The 13,869-nt window shown below is 44.2% G+C and overlaps 1 protein-coding gene across 2 annotated transcripts in view; it reads left to right on the forward strand.

The window, feature by feature from the left end:
- Nucleotides 1-13,869, forward strand: part of CACNA1D (calcium voltage-gated channel subunit alpha1 D) — a 1,031,608-nt gene that overhangs the window by 658,336 nt on the left and 359,403 nt on the right. For both annotated transcript variants that reach the window (XM_085624624.1, XM_085624625.1), the window contains one exon: nucleotides 11,593-11,658. In XM_085624624.1, the coding sequence (XP_085480750.1) occupies nucleotides 11,593-11,658 (66 nt within the window). The remainder of the gene's footprint in view (nucleotides 1-11,592; nucleotides 11,659-13,869) is intronic.

Genomic DNA, 13,869 nt, shown 5'->3' on the forward strand with positions numbered 1-13,869 from the left:
TCTGCCCCGAGGTTTCGTTGGTTTCACCGGGCATTCCCTGACGAAGTGTCCGCTTTTTCCACAGTATAGGCATTGGTTCTGCTTCCTCCTTTTTTCTCTTTCTTGGCTAGTTAAGGGTCCTCTGATGCCCCCGATTTGCATGGGTTCAGGAGCCTCGCCCTGGGGAGTGGTTTCGTCTTTGGCTTTTTCGATACCCTTGTCCCCAAAGGACAAGAAACGGTTGTCACTGCCTTTTCCCTTCTCAGTCCTCCTTTCTTGTAGTCGGAAATTCATTTTCACCACCAAATCGATGAAGGGACCTATTTCGTCAGGCGGATTGGGTAACTGTGAGATGAGATCCTTTAGGTCATCGCGCAATCCCCGATAGAACACTGAAACCTTCTTCTCCTCAGGTCAATGGGCCTCGATAACAAGCCTGCTGAACATGGTGATATAGTGAAGTCTTGGTTGCCTTGTTTTAGGTTGAGCAACTCATTGTCTGCGGCTTGCACAAAGGTGTGATGAGCGAACATACGCTGCATGGCTTCCTTAAACGTCGGCAGGTGGTGGAGCATGGGGTCGTCGTTTTCTACCAATGCAATGGACCACTGAGCGGCGTCCCCGCCCATGTATGACAAAATGTAGGCGACTTTGGATGCATCGTCGGGAAAAGCCGCGGTTCTAGCCATGAAATGCAGGTGGCATTGATGGATGAATATACCGTACTTGGTGCTGTCACCGTTGAAGCGTTCAGGTGGTGCCAGCTGTACAGGATGGGGTGTGACCACTTGTATGGCGGTATTCGGATTGGTGGCAGTAGAGGACCCCCCAAAGGTAAACGTAGGCTGCCTCAACAGACCTTCTTGTAAGACTCTGGGGCTAGGGGTGGTTCCCCAAGGACTGGTAACCCCGGATGCCATTTGGCCCTGTAGGGCAGTTATATCATGGCGTAAATTGAGGTTCTCGGCTTGCATGGCAGCCAACATGACTGCTATGTCCTGTAATGTAACCTCCGGGTCACCCATGCCGTCTGGGTGGAATAGTTATCGTAGGCTTCGGATTCTGTCAGATGCCTCACAAGACTTACCTCTGCTTGTGAAGCAATTCCGCAGAGACGACAAGAGCACCCGTCCCTGTACCCACCTGACCCTCGTGGACAGTAGGACCCAGCAGGGATGAGATGGACGCAGGGAAGGGAGCCAGAAAGGACGTAGTGGCTTGGGGTGTGGGGTATCTCGGTGCCCTCTGGAAGACAGGAAAGGACCAGATCAGTAGAGAACCCAAACTCCTGTTCTTAAGCAACCCTTAAAACACACACACAGAAAGTGTTTCCCTTCCGGGGACTCACCAATGCTTCTGTGGACCACGGCACCCAGAATCAGCGCTGCTCCAAAGAAGGCTAATCCAGGCGAGGTGCTCCAGAACACGGATACCTCAGCGAAACCAAAGGAAAGCGCTCCTGCGCAACGTGCCAAAAGCAAAAGTCAAAACCATGAGCAATGGCGCTCCTGCGCAATTTTGCTGAAACAATAAGGCAAGCTAAAACAGTGGCATCCCTGAAAGGCAACGGTTGGTTATGAACAATGCTCCAGCTCTGTGGAGTTATTCCCCATTGCAGCGTTCCTGCGCTATGGAAATCAAAGTAACCCCACAAGCGCTCCTGCGCTATGGGAATCAAAGTAACCCCACAAGCGCTCCTGCACTATGGGAATCAAAGCAAACCCCCAAACGCTCCTGCGCTACGAAAACAAAGTAATCCCACAAGCGCTCCTGCGCTATGAAAACAAAGTAATCCCACAAGCGCTCCTGCGCTATGGAAAGCAAGTAACCCCACAAGCGCTCTTGCGCTACAAGGGCTCAGAAGTCGGGGGAGGTTCAATACCTCGATGTGCGCTCCAGCGCGGCAAGGAGGGTCAACCGGTTGCGCCTCGGCGTGGAAGACACCAGAGCTTCCTAGACGCGACTCGGCTCCGGGAACAGCACTCACGTCGCTGGGGAATCCAGGAGAATCCGAAGCACGGAGCCGGTGGGAAACGCGAAGTTTAAGCGTTTCCCCCGGAAGTGCTTCTGCGACCTCTCGTTTGCTGCAAAGGCTAGACCGGGACTCGACCTCCAACCGGAAGTGAGTCTCCCGGCGTTTCTGTGTGTGCGTTGGCGGGGATACGGCAAGCGCCGCGGAACATGACACAAACAGGGTGGGGTGGGGTCGTTGACCCTATGTCAAGAGTCTCTCCGTCTCTGGACATGGCTGGAACATCAGGTCATATCCCTGGTGGTTCAACACCTGGTAGGTTTACTGAACACCAGGGTGGACGAACTCAGCAACAGGTGCATGATGGATCACGAATGGCGTCTTCACTTAGAGGTGGTGCAAGATCTCTTTCAGCACGGGGAGACCCTTGGTTAGATCTATTCGCCACCCAAGAGAACGTGCAATGTCATCAATTCTACGTGTTGGAATTTCCAAGGCGGCACTCGCTAGGCAACGCTTTTTGTCGCAAGTGAAGTTGCGGTCTTCTATATGCCTTTCCGCCTATACCACTTCAGTGCTGAAGAAGATCAAGCGCGACCGAGCCCAAGTCATTCTGGTGGCTCCAGATTGAGCACAAAGAGTCTAGTATCCCAAGCTTCTACAAATGGCCATCAATCCTCCAATCAGACTGCCTCTTCTGGAGGACCTTCTGTCGCAGCACCAGGGGACGGTCCTCCACCCAAACCTGTCCAGCCTCCACCTCCTTGCGTGGAGACTGAGCGGCGACAGTTGACAGCTTTCAACCTTCCTCCCGAAGTCTGTGATGTTATCTTGCCAGCCAGGCGTCCCTCCACTAAGACGGCATACGCATGTAGATGAAACAAACTTGTGGCATGGTGCGCAGCAAAGGCTGTGGATCCCTTTTCTGCCCCTCTTTCTGAGGTTCTTTTGTTCCTTCTTTCTTTAGCCCAGCAGGGCTCTGCTCTGGGCACTATTAAGGGCTACCTCTCGGCCATTTCAGCCTTTCGTAGGCTTCCTGATCAGCCTTCTCTTTTCAAGTCCCCTGCTGTAAATCGCTTTCTTAAGGGCATTACTCATCTTTTTCCCCCGTTCCCTTCGTAATGCCTCAGTGGGACTTGAACTTGATTCTTACTTACCTTATGTGCACTCCTTTTGAGCCGCTTCATAACTGTCCTCTCACACTTCTTACTTTAAAGACTGCCTTTCTGATTGCCATCACTTCTGCTCGCAGGGTGAGTGAGCTCCAAGCTCTTTCTTCAAAACCTCCTTTTCTGGCTGTTCATCCAGACAAGGTTGTCCTTCGAACTTGTCCATCCTTTCTTCCAAAGATGGTTACTTCTTTCCACATTGGCCAAACCATCACTTTGCCCACCTTCTTTCCGCCTCCGCATCCTTCTAAGGAGGAAGAGAGGCTCCACCGTTTGGATCCAAAACGTGCGCTTTCCTTTTTACTTGGATCACACAAAACAATTCCGGGTGGATGACCAGCTCTTTGTTGGCTACGTGGGCGCTAAAAAAGGTCGGGCCGTACACAACGGACCATCTCTAGATGGGTCGTTTTGTTTATGAAAGCTTGCTATTCCTTGGCAGAGAAGAAGAACCCGGTGGGGCTACCCACCCATTCCACCAGGGCGACGGCAGCTACCTCTGCTTTGGTGAGGGGAGTTCCCTTTAATGACATCTGTCAGGCAGCGACGTGGGCATCTCTGCACAAGTTCACAAAACACTACTGCCTGGACAGCCAAGTCAGGAGAGACGGCTTCTTTGGCCGGTTTGTTCTCCAGGACTTTTTGGCGTGAACTTGGTTTGCAGATCCACCTCTGGGGTTGGTATTGCTGGAGTATCTATTCTAAGATACGGAATCTATAACTAATTGTCTCTTTCAGATGAACAAGTTACTTACCTTCGGTAACAATATATCTGTAAGAAACATAGATTAGTTATAGATTCCTTACCACCCCACCCATCCTCCCCGTTCTGCGAACTGACTTCTAGGGTTAAGGATTCCCTTTCAGGGCCCTATTTTTTGTGCACCAGTGGTCAGTGTCTTGCATGGCTCTGCTCTTCTGGCGTGGAAAGTCTTGTACAGAACTGACGTCAGGTCGCGAGTGTGGCGTCTAAGTAGCAGCAGCGGCGTCATCCCGGCAAACACGACGCCAATGACGAACGTGGAGCCGACCGACGCCACCTTTCGACGCGCAGGGGTACTGCTGACAAAAAAATTCTCCGAATCCAGTCTGATGCCTGGGGGTAATTCTAAAATATGGAATCTATAACTAATCTATGTCTCTTACAGATATATCGTTACCGAAGGTAAGTAACTTGTTCATTAGTGGTGACTGTGCATCCTCACCTCATTCACCATGACATAATTGCAGCTAGGCAAGGAGTGTCATTTGGTGTTCATATGGATCTTAGCCCCTAGATGATGGTCTTCGTTTGGGCTGTGCATGCAGTTTCAGGCAGCAAGTTACTGCTAAGTGATACTTTCTACCATTGGACAGCAGGACTGAGCTTTCTTTAAGGATGTGATCTGTCGGGACCTCTTTAGGAGGCAATGCGATGCATACCAAACGCTCAACTGTGGAACCTGGAGAATTGAGTTCAAATACAGGCTTTCCAACTTGAACATACTATTCGATCCTTCACAAATGTTTGTAGGTGCCGAAACTCATTTGAGCGCCAAGCGATCAACACACCAAGTTTTTTCCCATCTGTAGTATTGGAGTCCATTCTTTCTCCATTTGAATTTATTATAAGAAATCAGATATCTCTGGGCTGCCCCTCCCCTGAGTTTTATTGAGCAGAGTAAGGTGCACAGTCTGTTGATTGCTTTGCACGGAAACGTGCATCGGCACCTGCAAACATCTGCTGTAACAAAGAAGACGTGATAGATTAATGTGAAAGACTTGCTATATTTACAAGTCATTCAGTCAGGAGGTGGTAATACAACTGTATCATTATTATGATATTTTTTCCCCTTTAAAAAAAAGAAATTTGATGTAATGATGGATTGTGTGTAATCATTTTCTTCAACTATCTAAATACAAACTGAAGAAACACAGGTCTGTTTTCTTGTGTTACTATGCTGTGGCACAGTAATTCACAACAATGTTTTTAATTGTAGTGTGAATGGTATGTATGGAGATTGAGAGGTTGTCAAGGGTTTTTTGGGGGTATGACAGCACTTTTATATAATGAATGAAATCATATATCAAATATTCAGTTGAAAGTTTATTGATAAATTTCATTTGAATAAAGAAAATAATCTTATTTTGTTACTATAAGAAATATGTTAAATTATTGAATATGTTACTCTTTGAGCATTGACGGAGGTGGGTTGTTCTGCTCTTCATATTCCCATTTATTATAAACCAAGCAAAGCGTGGTTGCTTTCTTTTCTGTCTTCGTGCCCCATCACTTCATTAGTAATGGTACCTATAAATGTTACATCTAAAATGCAGCTTTCCAAGTGCAGCATGTTTTAATAAAGAAATAAAAATGTTAATTTTATAAATTATATCAACCACAAAAACGTTTTGTTATATAGATATAGATTGTTTCGCAAAGGTGCAGTACCCCAAGCACTTACTTGTGTACAACTTAAGTCAAAAACTCGTCCTTGAAGATTCTTTTTAGGGAAGTTGTGATGTTATCGTGGCTGCTAAACATTGATGTACTTAGTCCACTCAGACAACTGGAAAAGATTTTTGGATTGATTTCTTGCTTGAAATTGGGTTACTGGTTGACAGAGGTGTGCGCCCTGGTCAAGCAGCAACCACAGTCCTACAATCCTGCTCAGAGTGAGGCACAAGCAAACCTCAAATTAACCTGTGCTTACCCCTGGTAGCTTGGCGCAGAGCAGTCAGGCTTAGCTTAGAGGCAATATGTAAAGTATTTGTGCAACTCTTCAAACACTAAAACAGTGAAAACCCCACACAAAAACACCAGGTTAGAAAAACAGAGCTTAGTTTAATACATAAAACAGGGCCAAAGCGACAAAAATCCAATCATCAGAACTGGAGTTCGTCTGATGGCTCGCACTGATTTTCGGTGTGAGCGACGTGGTTCCATTGCAAACGGGCATGTTTGCGGTAACAAGGAGCTCAAAAGCTTGATTTAAGAACCCACTGAGCCACACCAATAGTCCGGTACCTGAGGGGCACCTTTTTGGAGTCAGGAACTCACTGGATACAGGTCCAGGTGTTGTTGGGGAGCATGTAATGTCCCTGAGGCTCAGATCAGGAGGCCAGTAGACTACCTCTGGGGTCACTCTGCGGTCCTGGGCACACGTTGGGTTACAGGTCCCGTTCTTCCTCCCCAGGCAAGAGGGCAGCACGCAGTAGGTCAGAACATTAAGGCAGCAGCTGCTTCAGAGTAGCAGTCCAGCAGAGTGGCAGTCCTTGTAGCAGCACAGCACCCCTTCTTCCTGGCAGAGTATCCACAGTTCCAGAAGTGTACTGAAGTCGGGGTGTCTCAGGTCTTTCTTTTTAACACTAGCTCCTTGGTCTGAAAGGTGGGAGAAGCTTCTAGACAGGGTCTTTGAAGTGCATGGAATTCCCTACCTCCTCTGCTTTGTCTCGAAGCTGGCTGAAGTGACAATGCAGGGTTGTTAAGTCCTTTGTGTTATGTTATGTTATGTTATGTTATTTATTCTTTTGTATAGCGCAACGGTTACTCAAAAAGAGTGTCCCGGCGCTTTTAGGTAAGGGGAACAGATTTCAGAATAACACAACACAGCTAAAAGAGGTTAAAAGATAAACAAAAGAAAACAAAACTACTGGCAGACCTATTGGGAAAACAGCCAGGTTTTGAGACCTCTTCTAAAATCAAGGAGAGTAGACGCCCCCCGCAAAGGGAGCGGTAGTGCATTCCACATCTGTGGGGCCAACAGACTGAAAGAGCGGCCCCCAAGGCGAGCCCTCTTCACACGTGGAACAGCCGCCAAAAGTAGAGATTCTGACCTCAACGAGCGAGTCGGATGGTAAAAGGTCAGTCTCTGTTGGAGATGTTTAGCTCCCACAGCATGGAGCGCTTTGTAGGCCAAGGTCAGAGCCTTAAAGGCAATCCGTTTGCGGATGGGTAGCCAGTGTAACGTCACCAACAACCCAGAGGCGCTGGCCCGTCTACTTAGGCCAAAGATGGCCCTGGCCGCCGCGTTCTGTGCAACTTGAAGCCTTTGTAGCAGATACTCTGGCAGGCCCAGGTAAAGAATGTTGGCATAATCCAACCTGGAGCCTATCAGAGCCTGCACCGTCAGCCTCCTGTGCTCCTCGAAAGGTGGAGACAGGACACAGCCTAATCAGGTGTAAGTGAGGCCGGGCCTAGCTCCTTCCTCCCAGTGATGGCCCATCCAGTCACACCTAAGCTCCCATTGTGTGTGGCTGTCTAGGAGGAATAAACAAAGCCGAACTGCCAACTACACCCAGTCACGTGACCAGAAACAGGCTGCAGACACCAAATGGCTAAGGCAAGAAATGCCAATTTCTAAAAGTGGTATTTTTCAAATTGTAATTTAAATTCGGACTTCACCATAAATTAAGATTTTTAAATTAGGATTTCATTTGGAAATTACACTTATAAAATGTAGTCAGGCAACTTCAATTGCATCCTATGGGAGATATAGGCTTTCCAGTAGTGAAAAACAAAGTTTTTCACTTCTAGGACATGTAAAACTCAAACGTGCATGTCCAACTTTTTAAATAAATTGCACCCTGCCTTCTTGGCTATCTACGGCCTACCCTATGGGTGACTTATATGTATTATAGTCGAAAGTTTTAACCTGGCAAAAGGTTTATTTTTTCAAGTCGACATGGCAGTTTAAACTGCACAAAAAGACTCTGCAATGGCAAAGGGCTGCTTAACTGGGTGTCGCAATCAGTGCTGCAGGCCCACTTGTAGCATTTAATTGACAGGCTTAGGGCACATGTAGTTCACTTTACTAGGGACTTATAATTAAATTTTAAAATGGACATGCTGAGCAAGTGCTACCATGTTGTAAGCAGAGATCACATGCACTTTAGCACAGGTTAGCAGTGGTTAAGTGCCCAGAGTCGTAAGGCCAGGGAAAAACTAGGGGCCAGATGTACGACCGTTTTTTGCAGTCGCAGAGAGGCATTTTGCCCTTTTGCGACTGCAAAAAATGGTAGCTCAATGTACCAACCCTATTTTGCGAGTCACTAATGTAATAGCGACTCGTAAAATAGGGTTAGCGGCTCGCTATTAGGAAGGGGCGTTCCAAGGCCGTCCCTTCCTAATAGCAACTCTGAACCCTATGTAAGAATGTTACACTCGCAGTTTACCACCCTCTTCAAGAGGGTGGTAAACCATTCCCAAACGGGAAAGGGTCCCCAAGGGACCCTTTCCCCCTTGTGAATGGGTGGGCAAACATTTTTTAAGAGCAGGCAGTGGTCCTAGCGGCCACTACCAGCCCTTAAAAAATGGAACAAAAATGTTTAATTTCTTTTTTTTAAATGCGTCCCGCTTTCGTTTAAGGAAAAAGGGCTTCTTTTTTTTTTTAAACTGCTTTATTGACAAAGCAGTCCCAGACATGGTGGTCTGCTGACCCCAGCAGGCCACCATCCCTGGGAGGGCCAGCCATTCCCAATGGGGGCACAAATTGCGACAGCCTCATTATTATGCATGAGGCATGCAATTTGCGACCCCATTGGGAATCTCAAACAGTGTCTCTGACACTGTTGTACATTGATATTTGCGACTCACAATTTAATGCATTTTTACGAGTTGCAGACATCAATGGTCGTATATCTGGCCCAAAGTCAACAAAAACAGGAGGTCTTAAGGCAGACATTTAGGGAGAAACCACACCATAAATGGCAGGACTAAAATTCCCTTTCTCTGGTTACAAAATGCTTTACTGTAAGAGCAGTTTAATGATACTAGCCCAATATTCCTACTCGAATATTTCCAGAGCAATGTTCTTCAGAACAGTTTTCCTGAATATATTCTGTTACCCAGCTGTGAGCACTGAATCAGGAGTTGATTTATTTTCTTGGACTTTTGGGCACCTCCCTTCTTTTTCCTTCTAATTGCTGATGCTGGAGCCAGTCTCTCTCAAAGTCACTTCTTCGTGCAGTATAATACAATTGCAGTCTCTCTGCATGAACTTTCATACAATATTCTTGCCCGGTGGCGAGGTGTTTAGTATTCTTAGCATCCAGCTGTTGTTTATGCTAAATTGGTGTCAAAGATTCCCTCGACACAGTCTGTTTCTTGCACATCATCTTACCTCCTCTATTTTACAAGGATGAAGGGAGTGATTTTATTGGTATTTTTAATTTCCTATTTAAGAACTTGTATTTCTAAAGGTTTCTGGGCCTGTATAATTTCGGGTGAATATAAGCAGATGTTTGTTACACATCTACATTTCAGATGGTTATGTACTTTGGGGTGGAAGCTTGTTCTAGGGGCCAGTCCATTGCACAGGGTGATCTCCCACCTAATAGGACTTCCTCAGAGGACAAGTGAAGTAACAGCAGAGAACCAGTCGAACATAACTTGAGGGAAAGATCCGACTACATGTATCAAGAGGAATGGCTAACCTGATGGATTTCCTTTTGTACTATGCAGAGCCAATGGTGCTTAAACCCATCATGAACAGCAAGCCAATATACCGACCACAGTGGGTTAAATGCCAATAAAATGCAGCCATTGGCTGTTATACTAAATGTTGTTGTGTTGTACCTTGGGAAATCCAGGGTAAGCTGTGTTGCAAAAATTGGGTCTTGATTAAATATGCTCAGTCGTAGCTGATAAAGAAAGATTAAGAATGTTATCAATTGCAGCAAGATTTTAAGCTTCAGCGTGCAAGATCAAGAAATGGAGTTAACCTGGTATGAAAGGGAAACGTGTTCATCAAACTTGTAACCAATGCATTTCGCTACAGGGACTTGTTAGGGGTTTAAGCCCAGTTGACACTTCCATAAACTTAGTCTCTGGGAGGAAAGCCGAATCTCTGGTTTGTTTCTCTTCACTTTTAGTTTGTTTTGGCATATCCCAGCATCGACCAGAAGCATATAAGAGTGGAGGATTTCAGTAGTAGCATTCAAATCTGCCTCCACTTTGAGGCGGATAAACATCATTGTCATATGTAACAAAATATATAAAAAGAGTAGCTTTCAACTGCTTCAAAATGTTCCAAAGGATTTCATAAATATCAGAGACAATGGCACACCTTGAAGAACACCAAAGATGAAAAGTGCCCACTATCTGCACATCCTCCCAAGGAGGTGGGGGCGATGACTGGCAGGATGTCGAGGGAAGAAAAGATCCAGGAAGAAATAGGAATCTCTGACCCTGATTGTGTGGAGCATAACCTAAAAGAGTAATCTTTAATCTTGATTCTTATAAGGACTGCAACAAACTGCTGATTTTACAATGAAAAGAGGGGTTAAAATGGTTTTTCTTTTGGTCTCTCACTCACGTTGTTGTCAATTCTCAATTTCAGTTTGTTTTTAAGTACCCTCCCAAGCATATATGTCCTATCATTTATGTAATTTATGTCCTGTCCCACCTATAACATGATATCCTTTTGTATGACTTCTTAACATGTAGGATTTAAATAGTTTAATGAAATCATTGATCTTGCTGGCCTAGCTTCCTGCAGGCTTCCAGGGAGTTTGCTGCTTACCTTTGTACTCTAAACACAGTAACAGAGACCATTTGTATTATGATTGGTCCGAAGAATGAAAGTTCAGAATTCTAATCACCCCTGCACCCTCACAGTTATGCGAACTCTGTATCTCATTTGCTATAAACAGTAATGTATTCATCTCATAATTCCTTTTGGAGTGTCAAATTAACAGTGTTACCAGAAGTGGCAATACACTGTGCCATTAGTTAATCCCTTTTCTTTCTGATTTTTTGCTGCTGTAGCTGCAGTGATCTCATCAGTAGTTACAACATTTTGACCATGAATCTCCCCAAGGAGGGTGTATCAGAGCAGGAACTGTAAACTACATTGGCATGCAGTGTTTTGTTGGCTGATAAATTCCCTCACAGCTCTCTGGTTACAGAAGACCCTTCCAGAGATCCATGACCTAGAGAATTCAGTTTAAAATGGTTGTGTATTTTCTGTTGTCAGTCTATGGTGGAAGTCATTACCAGGAAATAGGTCTACAGTAATAGCTGTTCAAGACATCTTAACCAGCTAACGGAGCACTCCTTGATCGTCAGCCTTCACATGTTCTCACTTGCCAAAAGAGTATGTGATGTAATCAGTCCGATCAGGCTCTACTCCGCTTACTGTATGATTGACCTAAATATTCTTTGTTTTACTCCCTCTCCATAAATAAATTTATCCAAACTTAAAATAATAACCATTTTAGCACATGTGATTTTAGTTAAGAAAAATAGACAGATGGAATTACAAGTTCAAGACAGGAAGTAAAGCATATGTATTTTGAATATTTGAAAGATATTGTGTTTATTTAAAGTCTTTATGGTGTGAAATAGTTTACTAGTTTCCTAATATGTAATACAACATCACCAAGGACTGTAGAATGTGCACTGGAGCCAAACAGTTTGCCATCCTTTGAAGCCCACATCAGATCCAACGATATTACCGTATTATCAAATTAATGTCTCATTTTCTTTTTCAGGCCCTGCCGTATGTTGCTCTACTGATAGCTATGCTGTTTTTCATATATGCTGTTATTGGTATGCAGGTAATTATTTACAAATTATTTTACAAATATTTTTGAAGTCAGCAAAACAAAGAAAGATTTTGCATGGTTTGTTTTGGGTCCATTTGTACAATTGGTCTGTTGACCCTAGCAGGCCACCATCCATGTGAATGTAGACAATCGTAGTGGGTTGCAATTTGTGACATACCTGATGCATATTAATAAGGAAGGACGAATTGAGACGCAATATGATTCTGCATTTTGTGACTAGCCTATTAATACATAGGTTGGTTCATAAAATACAAAAGCATTCGGTAAAATTCAGTGCACTTTTTCTGAATTCATTTGAGTACATTCCTGATGAGAAAGGGCAAATTGTGAATCATTAAATGTCGCAATTTACGATTTCTTAACAGGAATCTTTGTATATGAGGGCCATAGTCTTAGAGCTATACCTACCTGAATCCATGTGTCCACAATAAGACCCCTTCCCTTATCATACACAATAAAGGTGGTATTTATTTTCACAGCTTGACAATTCCAATTGTAAGTGTTTTCACACACTGACTCCCATGGAACAGATACTTTTGAAATTATACCTCTTTCAATGTGTTTACTACCTCATTCGGCTGACAACAAAGTCCAATCTGTAGTCTGTGCTTTGCAGAACCGTTTGGAAAGTCATTGCAGTGTAGGAACAAATGTGTCTACAATTCTAGTCCTGGGCATCCTCCTTTTTCTCCACCTCTCCCACAAAAAGGATAAAAATATCCCAACTGCCAGTACGTACCCACCAATACTGACTAGTGTAGTGATCTTTGCAAAAGAGTCAAATGTGCCTGTATTTCAGGGCAGCGGTGCCATAACACCGGTAAATAAAGACTTCTTGGCCTTGTCGGGATAGGTTTTGACAGACTCCTGCTCACTTTCTGTCTCTCTGTCACACGATGGGAGGTTGGCACTTGGCATCCATCACTAGGAGAATACGGGATGTCCATCTCTGTGACTTCATTCTCTACCTGGCAAGCCTGGAGCCATTCAGATCCTGAGAAGGGTGGATCATCTGTCACCCTAATAATCTTATAACATGCTCATGTGACTACCATTTATTGGAACAGATGGAGGTGATTTAACATATAGTCTTAATAGTATGTGAACGAATTCAGAGCTGGTAATCTCCAGTGAATTTATTTTCTGCTAGGGTATAGTTTTGAAATATTTCTATTTGAGTAAAGTTTACAGTGATTATAAATTAATAGTAGTAAAACAGAATACAAATATGCAATAAAAATATCAGCAAGTTGAAGAACGAATGCATAGAGAGGACCTCACATAATGTTAGCCGGAGAAATGGCAGCAAAAGATAAACTTAATAGGGAAGACTTCGAGCCCACTTCGTAGATCATCATTAATCCTGCTAGCACCCCCATTCTAATTTATCATCTTTAGATTATGAAGATTCACATTCTTTCACCATTGTCTGATACTACTTTTCTCAACAGCTCCAAGACACGTCAGACATACTCTCTGTCGGAATGCAAGTCAAAAAATGTAAATCCTGATGTTTCCTCCCCTTACAGACATATTACATATCTCCTTGAGACCTAGTCATATGTTTCATTATATAGATTTATGTTGCATCATTTCCAAAATAAAAAATATAGTAAACTAAACGTCTAATGGAAGCAGATTTCTTATGTGATTCATTCCAGGCACCAGACTGGGTCAGAAGCAAAACCAGTCACTCTTACACTGTGGTGCTGATCCACTGGAATAGTGGATAAACAAGACTTCAGTGATGACATTTTTAATACAATATAGTGTATCATAAATGCTAGTGACTTCCATTATAGTATTTCTCTGCCATACAGATGCTGGATCCAGAGCCACTAAAATATTTCTCTGATTTTCTTATTTTTAAGATTTTATGGGAATATGTCAGTTCCCATGTTTGAAGTCACGCTGGTGCAGGTGGGACCTAAGATATTGCCCAATCTTGAATCTGGAGCGGTGGCTTCAATCCCAGTTGCCCATTTGCTAAGATGGAAAAGAAAGCACCTTTTTTGGGACACCTCTCAGTGGCAACAATGTCCCTGCCAGTGCTGAAGTCGACCAATATGTCCTTGGATTCCAAGACCCAATTTTGATTGCTGTAAATAAAATTTCGGTAGAAAATTGCCTCCATTAAAAATATTACTATGTTTGAGCCCTAACACATTTTCATGATTTTTTTGGATTGGATTCTAATGCTCT

The sequence above is a fragment of the Triturus cristatus genome, chromosome 9, assembly GCF_964204655.1.
Source record: "Triturus cristatus chromosome 9, aTriCri1.1, whole genome shotgun sequence".
NCBI lineage: Eukaryota > Metazoa > Chordata > Amphibia > Caudata > Salamandridae > Triturus > Triturus cristatus.